Raw genomic sequence first — 10,523 nt, 5'->3', positions numbered from 1 at the left:
CCTTTGTCTACCCGATTTTGATCTCAGTTCTATGGCTGTGAATGTTACCGTCCCCTCAAAACTACAATTTTTTTGGCAGAAGCGTTCTATGGTAAGATTGTTGTTGGTCTTGAGAGGGAGTTTGTGTTATCTGCTCGTCAGAAAGTAGTCATTGGATGCTTGCAGTCAGAACACGCAAATGATTTTCTACTTGTTATTCCGATGGAGGGACTTAGACAGCGTATGTCGCCGGTAGAGTATCATTCTATTCTCCGGTACCGTCTCATGATTTCTTTGTACTCTGATGGTGGTCTATGCCCTATTTGCACAAAGAGTAGACTAGATGCTTTCGAGGACCATGCAGCACATTGTAGACATTTTTCAGGTTTCAAATACCGATCGAAATGACCATGTCAGAGATATTTTTTGTGATGCATTTTGGAGGGCTAGGGTACAAGTGAAGAAGGAGGCTCTTGTGAATTTTCTCACTGATCCGAATGAGGGAAGATCTACACTTCGGCCTGCGAATGTATTAATCTACAGTTTGTCTGAGGGGAGACATGCATGTGTTGATGTAACTGGAGCCTCTCCGTTGGTAGGGTTTGGGAATGGAGTCTTTGAGGTGAGAGAAGCAGCTAAATGAGCAGTGACATGGAAGATGGAGAAGTATAAAGAAGCTTGCACGGTTAACCAATATTGTTTCATTTCGTTTAGTTTCGACACTTTTGGTTTCTTGGAACAACAGTCTGTTGAGCTTCTCAAGAGACTTCAGAAAGTTATGGACATTAACATTATGACAACTGGTTCTAACGAGTTTGTTTTTGGAAGAATAAGATTTGCTATTCAAAAAGGACTTATGGTGCAATTTGTTGCATGCTTGTCCTAATTATTTGTAAAATTTCTTATCAGTATCAATAAAACTTCCATTTAAAAAAAAAAAAAAAAAAAACGGCATGAACAAAATTAATGATGTGATGAAATTACTGTAGAGTCCCCCGTTTTCTCTAAAGAAATTAGATTTAAGGTGCAATGGCTCTTTATTTATTGTTGCAAATTCTATTTGTTCTATTGATGCATGACAAGTGAAGAATGCGAATCTTGAGGGGGCCTCAAGGCGGTCTACTACAAATCAAACACTAGATTATTATATCATCGAAAAAATAAATCAAACACAAGATAATGCGAAATTTCCAATTAAATTTATTTGACAATGTGTTATGAAACACAATCTAGCTAGTTCTAATGTAGTTGGGTGAGCGGTCCGAATAACTGAATTATACTTAACTAGAACTGCAAATAAATTGTTAGTGTGAGGTACTGAGGTAACACTTCATTTTATTTTATTTTTCCCCACTGTAATTAGCAATTCTTTAAAAGAAATTGTCATAATTTGTAGGAAATCCGTTAAGGAAAAAAACAATCCTTACCGGATTAGAAACTATGATTACCCCCATATAGTTCTCACATTTAACTATTTCAATTAGAAACTACCTATTAGTACTTATTCCCTACATGCATTTGCGAAATATTTCCGTTATCAATGCTTCCGAGGGAATTTTAATAGTACAAATAGCAAATATCTCTATTAGTATAATACACCATAATTAACCTGGCCTTTTAAATTAGACCAGCCTTTTTTCTACCACCTAATACCCCTAATTAAATACAAAAAAATATTATTCAATGTCTTAAAAAAGGACTATTTCTTCATTTAATTTTTTATTTCTATTTATACCCTTCAATTACAACACACAGACAAAGGAGTTTTATGTAAATTCAGGGCAAAAACCCAAATCCACGCCTATATTGACATGTACGCGGTGTTACCTTGCCATTAATACCCACTTAAATACCATTAATACCCACTTAACTACCATTAATACTAAGTTCTTTCAACTTCCCCTCTTTTCTCCATGAACTCTTTCCAGTACTGGTTTTTGCTTTATGCTTCCAATTCCGGTTAGATCGAACAGAACTAAAGAAGGACTTCAGAAAAATTTCACTGTTATGCGTGGTTACTGATATACAGAACTTTATTACCTTTGTTCAATGCCTTCACCCGAAGATCTTTTCTCTACCCTCAATCGACATATCCATAGATCTGATTTCGAACAAGCGGTTAAAGTTTCAGATCAAGGTATTTTTATATTAATTAATCTTTTTACAATTTTATATTTTTCTTCAGACTATTAATTTAATTTATTTTATTTTACAGTTCTTGGTATTATTCCTGGTGACGTTGACGCTTTGCGTTGTAAAATTGTGGGGTTGATTAAGGTGGATGATTATGATAAGGCTCTTTCCACCATTCAAAATCTACCCTCTACTCTCAACGACTTCAATTTCTATAAGGTAATAACAATAATCTATAAGGATTAACTGTATGGATTTTTTGGTCTATAGTTACATGAGTTTCAGATTTAACTGTATTTTTGTGAATATGAATCATCCATGGAGAAAACTGGATTGTTTGGTGTTTTTAATTGTGAAATGTGTCCTTGATAATGACTTGGCCTATATATATCTATTAGAGCTGAACAATTTTTTTTTTTTTTTTTTTTTTTTTTTTTTTTTTTTTTTAGGCTTTTTTAGGCATCTTTGCTGTCGACAAAACAAGTTGGATGAAGCTCTGGAGTGTATGCATTCTCAGGAGCAAACATCTGCTACTATGTTGTTAGAGACTCAGGTTCTATATCGTTTAGGAAGAATGGATGCGTGTATGGATGTCTATCAAAGACTTCGAAGTTTTAAGATCGTGTCTTTAGAAGTCAACATTGTTGCATGTTTGGTATCATTTGGAAGAGCATCGAAGTTCAAGGAATGATGGATTCGCTTAAGGTCAAAGCAGATAGAAGCTTTGAGTTGGGATACAAATCTTGCTTGCTCTTTTGGTTCAACAGATGAAATACACGGAGGCAAAAACATTGTTGCTTACTTCTCAAAGGTAACAACTGGATAACATTGATGGACCAATGAAGGTTCTCTTATGTATGTGTGTATCGTGTTTTGTGTGTGTGTGTGGGTGTGGGTATAGTATTATCTATTAAGTTTCATTTTGGTGGAATTTTAACAAGCTTGCGATGCAGGTAATGACTTTGTCAATCCAAATCTTTTTCATATTGAAGAAATTTCATTATTCTTGTGAGTTTCTAAGTTCTGACTTTGACTTGGTCTTCAATTTCAGGAGTTCATGATCCTTCCATTGGGGGCCTCCTCTTTCAAAGAGGCAATGAAGATGGGGGTGGAAGTATATCACAATTTGAAGGTACTCATTCTACATTTAATTTCTTTGTACTCATTCTACATTTAATTTCTTTGTGTCGTCATTTTTTCATAACTCAAAAATTGGTGCTCAAGTAAATTATTCGCATAGTTCAGTGAACTCATGAGGGGTAGTATCATATGAATATCACAAGTTGAAATAGTTGGGACTAACTAGCTGATATTATTAGAAATATATGTATAAAGAAAAAGAGCAGAATTCAAGAAGGCTATTTACTTTGAACTGAGGATATTTATTATTTGGAGATTCATTTTGCCGTGTTCAAGTGAAAAATGCAAGTAGCATATTGTTGCGGTATGCTTGGACAATGCGCCATTTTTGTGCAACTTGTGAGTCCATTGGTTTTTTGTTTACCATCAACAAGAAGTTGAAGCCGCGGTATTTTTGGGGGATTCGGAGTTCTCAAGTTGCTGATGTTTAAACCCGAAGAATTTACCTGCCGGGGTTCTCAACCCCTTCATCAACACCTACTGATTATAAACTCGTAAATATCTTACATGCATACTGACATTACTAAAGAAATTGTTAACTTGAAAAGACTCTTGATGTGCTTTCGGTTTCTACTCTTTTAGGATCTCCAGTATTTGAATTTTGAACCACTGTTGTAACTGCCGAAAAAAGACAGCAAGGGTTGTGCGTTAGATCTTACGTAGTTGACTTATATATTTTCCTTTAGTCACCAGCCTATTTTGTGCCGTAAGGATATTGCTCTGCATTCCACTGTTTGTTATTTGTTATTTGTTATATTGTTAATTCTGTTTGTGTGTTACTGTAGTACAAGTACAAAATCTTAAACTTACTTAAACTTTTTACCGACACTATATGGTCCAGATCTGTGAGAAGGTTTGAGCGCTGGCAGTTGGAATTAGTAGACTAAGGATATATAATTTACTAGAGATAAAGCTTTTTCCTTTTCCAGGTCAGAGCCAATGGATTTGTTAGGCGATGATTGGGTGCAAATACATCGTAGGACAGTGCAACAACATGCAAATCATTATAAAAGAAACCATATGTTGTTGTTTTTGTTGGTGTCAATGGAGTTGGAAAGTCCACCAATCTTGCAAAGGTTAAAGTTGTTTCCTTGACCGGTTTTGAGATCACCTGATTGTGGGAGACCTGCTAATACTTTTGCTATCTTTCGACAACATGATGTCAGTGTCATGATGGCTGTTTGTGATACTTTCCGGTCTGGAGCTGTCGAGCAGCTTAGGACTCATGCACGTAGGCTCCAGGTATGTGAGTCGACACCGGTTTATTTGAATCGTTCAACTTTATGTGCGGTGCAATGTAGATTATATAAAGTGATGTTATAATCGATATGTTGGCGATTCCTATTTTTGAGAAGGGATACGAGAAAGATCCTCATTGTTGTAGCAAAGGAAGCCATCCAGAGGCTACTCGCATTGGTTCGGGATGTAGTTATTGTAGATACTGGTGGACATATGCAAGTATAGTCTCCTAATGCTATTGTTATCATCCTTGGCGGCATCATTGTTGTCTAAAGGACATCCATATTTAAATCCTTCTTACTACATATACAATTTAGTTCATCCGGGGTGTTTTCAGATATGTGTGCCATACTTACGGTGAATCGGGGAGACTAAGAGAACCAAATAACCGATGGATTTGCTTTGGTTTAAGGTTTTTCTATGGACGGTTGGACGGTTGATCGGTTTCTTTAAATTCTTGGTACCAATTTTAAAATTAATAAGGTCCGAATGATCTTAGTTATCAATGTTAAACGATTGCTAGACCTATGAGTGGGGATGATCGCTAACCGAGGTCCCGGGATCGAGGCGGGGTAAGTTTCTGGAGAAGAGCCCATGTCCATTCCAATGGATATAGCGATCCCACCACCCAAGGAACGAACCTACTGCATACAAGATGTCAGTTACCGTCGACACTTCACAACTCAAATCCCATATGCCTTCATGGGTGTGGGTCTGGGTTCCCTCAAAAGGACTAGACAGAAGTGGTGGATCTTTAGAATGTATCTATGATCTAGACATATTACATTCAATGAGGCAGTTACACCCTGTGTTGTATCAATATTCCAATAGTTGAGGAATGACCAGCCAATGACTTTGTGAGGGTGATCTCCTAAGTCCTGACTACATAAATATCAACACACACACACACTAAGAGAACACCAAAAACTGAAACTTTAACCCTATAAAAAATATGTTTACAAATGTAAGAATTGTTGGCAATTGATTTCCATTGTTATTTGGAGACTACATTTGGTATGGTCAGATTTGGAATTAAAAGATTTTATGTAGAGACGAGAAGATCCTATCCTAAGAAAAATTTGATTGTAAAATTTCGAAAGGTGTTAAAATCATGGATTTTTTTTATAAATTATAATCTAAGGTAATTGCTACTCATAGGCTCTGTTTGATAGTTGTGAAACTTTCATGTGCGAATCTTTTTGAGTCGTGTTCAAACTAGAGATGAAAGTGTACCGATTCGATTAATCTTGGACCTCGGTATTTGGTTTCTCTAGCACCAACAAAAGATGTGTCTATTGGAACAAGTTTCCCTTCGCTATTAAAGCTCACATGGAGAGCCAACATAATGGGTGATCACTTATTTAAAACAATAGCATTTGTGAACTCTCGGTCAAGTCCCCATCGATGGGATAGAGTTAGCACACCGCAAGAATGGAGAGAGTGGGGCCTCTGCGCTCTGGGGACCAACCACAGGTATGAACATTTGTTCAGATATTCATCTGTAAATCTCATTCATACTTGAATCTGTACGTACCTTGCTTTATGCCTTTCTATAACTATTTTTTATTTACTATACTTCATCCAAAATCAATTAGCATTTTGTTAATCGAGAGTTCCTGAAGTTTCATACTTTGTCACAACACGTGAGTAGAATCAGGTTTCCCGTTTAATTAGGTGGTCTAATTATTGTCAGTCCAAGACACAACACACATACGTACACACTCTCCTATAAAAATTTATTGAGTGCTTTCTCTCAAAATTTGCTAGCTTCCAAACACCCCAATTTGGAAATTAATAAAAAATGGTGAAGTAAAATTATGTTTACACTTTTCGGCAAGTTTTACTTAACATCGCGTGCATAGCACGTGCATCTTGCTAATACACATAGAGTTGGAACATCTTATATATAAAAAAAAAATTACAGTCGGAACAAAGTTGCGATAACTCCATGTCTGTTAAAATGAAATTTTGTAGCCTAAACAATAGCTTCCTTCGTCCCTTTTAAGAGTTTGCCTTGGCCCCCCACAATCTTAGAGCGAGCCCTAGTAAATTGTCCTTGAATGCAACAAGATTTTTACTCGGTTTAGTTTGGTTAAATCGTTCTTGAATGTAAAACAAGTAATTGGGCTGAGAGCCCAATTTTCTAATTTTTTTCACCTCAAGGTCCACCTTGAATTTTAATTATGGATTTAAAGAAAAAATACGAGCTGACGTTAGCAATGTAAATTTAAATTTACATATCTACATTTATGTTTGTATATGAAAATTTAAAAATTTACACAAAACAACTATGTAAATATAATTTTATAGACTTCTTCAATTGACAAAAATATTGTGTAAATTTACATTGTTATATGTAAATACAAATGTACATATGTAAAATACTAAGTATAAAGAAAACTGTGTAATTTTATACTAAGTACAAATGTACATATGTAAAAAATTTCATATGATATATTTAACATTTTCATATGAAAATTTAAATTAACATAGGATAAAGAAAAATGTGTAATTTTATATTGACATATGTAAATCCAAATTTACATATGATAACGTCTTTGTCTTTGAGCTGAAATTATTAATAAAGATTTTTTCCTAAAATCGAAATTATTAGTGAAGATTGCTCAGAAGTCATCCTAATTTTCCTTAAATCCATAATTAAAATTTAGAATAGATTTGGGGCGAAACTATTATGGGGCTTTATCCTTGGGCCGTAATCCCTAAATTTAGAACATATAAAATGTAGATCGCAGAGCAATGTTTTATTTACTCAAGACGTGAAACCGGTACAAAAGCAAACCTCTCTGCCCATTCAAAAGGCTTTATTGACTTGCATTTTTACTCTAAAGAAAAACTGAGTTCCTCAAGCAGCAATCTCCCTTCCTTGAGATTCAGACCTTGGAGCAAAGAGTTCAATCTCGTCTCTATTGTACTTCAAACTTCTAGCCTCTTCACTTGAAATTCTGAATGCGTTCATGAGAATCTCTTGTGGCAGTGCACGGATAACTGAATTTTTTCCAGCAATAGGGCTTGTTAAGGCTTGGTTGTTTGTTTGGAATGAAATCCATTCAAAGCCATTCTCTCCAGCTTGTTTCATCGTGGCGAAATTCTGTGGAACAATCAATAGTTGACCCTGGCGGAGTTGTCCGTCATAGATAGGTCGTTGGTAGTTTCCTACGATCTGAACCCGAGCATTACCCCTGGTGACGTACATTACGGAGTGGGAGTTCATGTGCCAACGGGGTGCTGTTAGAGCATTCTGCAAAATTAATCAAATCATTAATTAGTTGCAAGAGCAATAACATAAATCTGGGTTATAGAGTACTCTCACTAAGAAACGCGAGGGGCTATCGGTCTTTCACAGTTGAGACCGAACCCAAGCAGAACACTGCACACTCACGCTTTAGTTAGTATGGGTATCTCTATAATCATACTTATCAGAACTGGTTCTGTTCAATCTTACCCTATAAAGAACTCCTCTCTCAGCGTTTAGTCGCAAGTAGCTGAGGATGCTGAGCTTCCTGCTGTTGAGTCTAGTAAATCGCCCGGCTCGTGGGTTGTAGACATCTGCGCGTGAGGGGTTATCTATGTTCTGCCTTAGTTTCAAGTTGCAGACGGATTCATCTAGACCATTTCCTCCATATCGTTGCTCTTCTTGTTCCTCCTCCTCTTGTTCCATTCTTGGTGGCCTAATAACTTGAAGCTCATTTTCAACACGAACAATATTACCCCTGTTGTCGTTTTCACCCCTCAACCTTCTTGCTGTCTCTGTGCTCACACCAAATACCTCGGCCAACATCCGATTGTCAAATCCACTGAAAATGTTGTTGGAAGAAGTCTCTTGTTGGCTTCCCCTACGTTGGCCTTGTTCTCTTTGTTGCTCTTGTTGTTGTCGTTGCTGCTGTTGTTGGGGGTTGCCACCAAGGTAGAATGACTAAAATACACAGCAAAGAATGAAGTTAGGATCAAATGCTTGTAAGTGCACACTTTTAATGTTATTACAACATTTCTTACCCTACGTCTGTCGTCGAGTTGGTTTTCATAATTGCTTGTGTCAATAAGGGAGACCATAACAAGTGGGGTGTCACCATTGTTGTAGATCCACTTAGCCACTCCAACGGGTGTGGCTACTACGTCTCCTTGGCGTACAATCCGAACCTTCTGATGCCGATCTCCACGTAAAGATCTCTGTTGTTGGCTTTGGCCCTGTTCACGTTGGAGTTGTTGTTGCTCAGATTGCTCGGATTGTTGGGATGATTGGTAGGATTCCGGGCAACCAGGGATGACTGCTCCATGCAAACCCCTACCTGCGCATTTCAACCACGTATATCCATTAACAATTAGATGTGAATGTATGAACTATAATCTACATAACTTTAAAGAAATGCTAAGGAGCTATCCTCTCAATATTTCAAATTGAGACACTTCTAGGGACAAGGTTTTTAATGGAATCATAGCATGTTTCTTTACTAGAATCCATCCGAAACCTTGCCGTGTGTAGCCTAAGGAACACATTTTCCCTAAGAGGTCCAGGTAATTATACGATGGCCATGGGCCAGACCGTTGACACATTTAAGCATACTGTGCATTAAGCATTTAAATTGGCTGGGCAATCTAAATTGTGGCCGGCGTATTTATGATTTTAGGTAAGAAGACCAGCCTTGGATGATGTAGGTGAGCTTAGGAGCATTGTGGAAATGAGGCAATAGAAGTCCTCTAGGCTGGATTACATGCCGAGTTACAGCAACACCAGCGCATTCCAATTGCTCGTTGTACTCGTCCCAGTGTTCAGTTACACCAGCCTCAGACTGGATCCTATGAGTTGGCTCGAGTGCATCAATATTCTGGATGCGGCACTGGCTTTGTCGTTGTGATTGTTGAGATGCTTGGGCATGGAACAGTATAAGAAAACAAACACTTAGAGAGACGAGCAAAGAAAACTTAGCCATTGAGGAAGGGAACTGATACTACTACGCTTTGATGTGAAGTGGCGAATTGGTTGATGTGGTATTTATAGGGGAGAATGGTATGTGAGGGATTGACACATTTCAAATGGTTGGTAATATTCTTCAGCCATTTTGCGTTTTGCATGGCTATGTAGCTCAATAACATGGCGAGTGTCCATCAAATTCAGTGGAGAGTACAAAACTTTTCCGTCCTATTATTATTATACCACTGAAAGACAGTATCATTGACATGAGTTGCGTGCATTAAATTCTTCGTGGTTGATTTGATTATCGTTCGTAGGAATTAAAAGTACAGTAATATTTTTGTCAAATCTATATAGGTACACTAACATTACTTTTTCATGACACATAACCTGACGCCTTGATGCAAAATTTTCTTGTTCTAGTGGGTTATCCACACCTAGTATTAGATTGGTCTTAAGACTAAGTCCAATTATATCGCTTGCATGCCGCAACCTGATGTATGTGTTCCGTGCATATGAGGGATGTAATTTGGTTGTCCGATGGTGGAACACTACAGACGCCATTGCCAATGGCATATGAAGGAGTGACTGCGCAGAACACCATTCTGTATGATGCTGGGAAGGCCAACTACAGATTCTTTTGCATCCAGATGAGGAAGGCAGTCAAGAGAGCTCACAGGCTAACCAAAAGTACTATGCACAATACTCCTTACGACGTACTTGTCTGTTCTACACAACTTTAACTTGCAATGCAAGCCTATAAGAGCACCAATAAATTATGATCAAATGTTACTGCCAGATGACATATAACAAAGATTAATACTGACAGTTCCTCCTTGGGGAACCCAGGCAACTCAGGTTGGGCTGGTGTATTCAGAGACAGCAGTGAGAACATCATAGGTGTTTATATTGGTGGCTTGGGTGTTGAGAACAGTTATGTTGCGGAAACACAAGCCATAGTGCACTATATTGCAAAAGCAGTTGAATTGGGCGTGACTAAGTTATGGATCGAATCATACTTGAGTACTTGACGGCTGCCGTTCATGCATTTAAAACTCCAGGGAGAATTAATTGGAAAGAAAAACGACTAAAAAGGATATCG

At 37.5% G+C, this 10,523-nt stretch overlaps 1 protein-coding gene across 1 annotated transcript; it reads right to left on the bottom strand.

The window, feature by feature from the left end:
• Positions 1-7,234: 7,234 nt before the first annotated feature.
• On the bottom strand, positions 7,235-9,479 carry LOC147505867 (11S globulin seed storage protein Ana o 2.0101-like). The gene is made up of 4 exons (XM_086558263.1): positions 9,148-9,479; positions 8,506-8,794; positions 7,955-8,425; positions 7,235-7,750 (listed from the first exon to the last, which is right to left on the bottom strand). Exons 1-4 carry the CDS (start codon positions 9,438-9,440, stop codon positions 7,355-7,357), a joined length of 1,449 nt encoding a protein of 482 aa, XP_086414389.1. The 5' UTR covers positions 9,441-9,479; the 3' UTR covers positions 7,235-7,354.
• Between the last annotated feature and the right edge of the window lie 1,044 nt (positions 9,480-10,523).

This window comes from Coptis chinensis, chromosome 4, assembly GCF_015680905.1.
Source record: "Coptis chinensis isolate HL-2020 chromosome 4, ASM1568090v1, whole genome shotgun sequence".
In the NCBI taxonomy this organism is placed as follows: domain Eukaryota; kingdom Viridiplantae; phylum Streptophyta; class Magnoliopsida; order Ranunculales; family Ranunculaceae; genus Coptis; species Coptis chinensis.
Note: the sequence above shows the minus strand (reverse complement) of the source record. Positions and strands in the feature narration are given on the sequence as shown.

Excerpts from the sequence above, each read along its gene's own strand:
- LOC147505867 (XM_086558263.1), bottom strand. The coding sequence starts at position 9,440 with ATGGCTAAGTTTTCTTTGCTCGTCTCTCTAAGTGTTTGTTTTCTTATA. Across the intron at positions 8,795-9,147 it reads ACCTACATCATCCAAGGCTG|GGGTTTGCATGGAGCAGTCA; the intron begins GTCTTCTTACCT and ends ATGCGCAGGTAG. Across the intron at positions 7,751-7,954 it reads AGAGAGGAGTTCTTTATAGG|AATGCTCTAACAGCACCCCG; the intron begins GTAAGATTGAAC and ends TTAATTTTGCAG.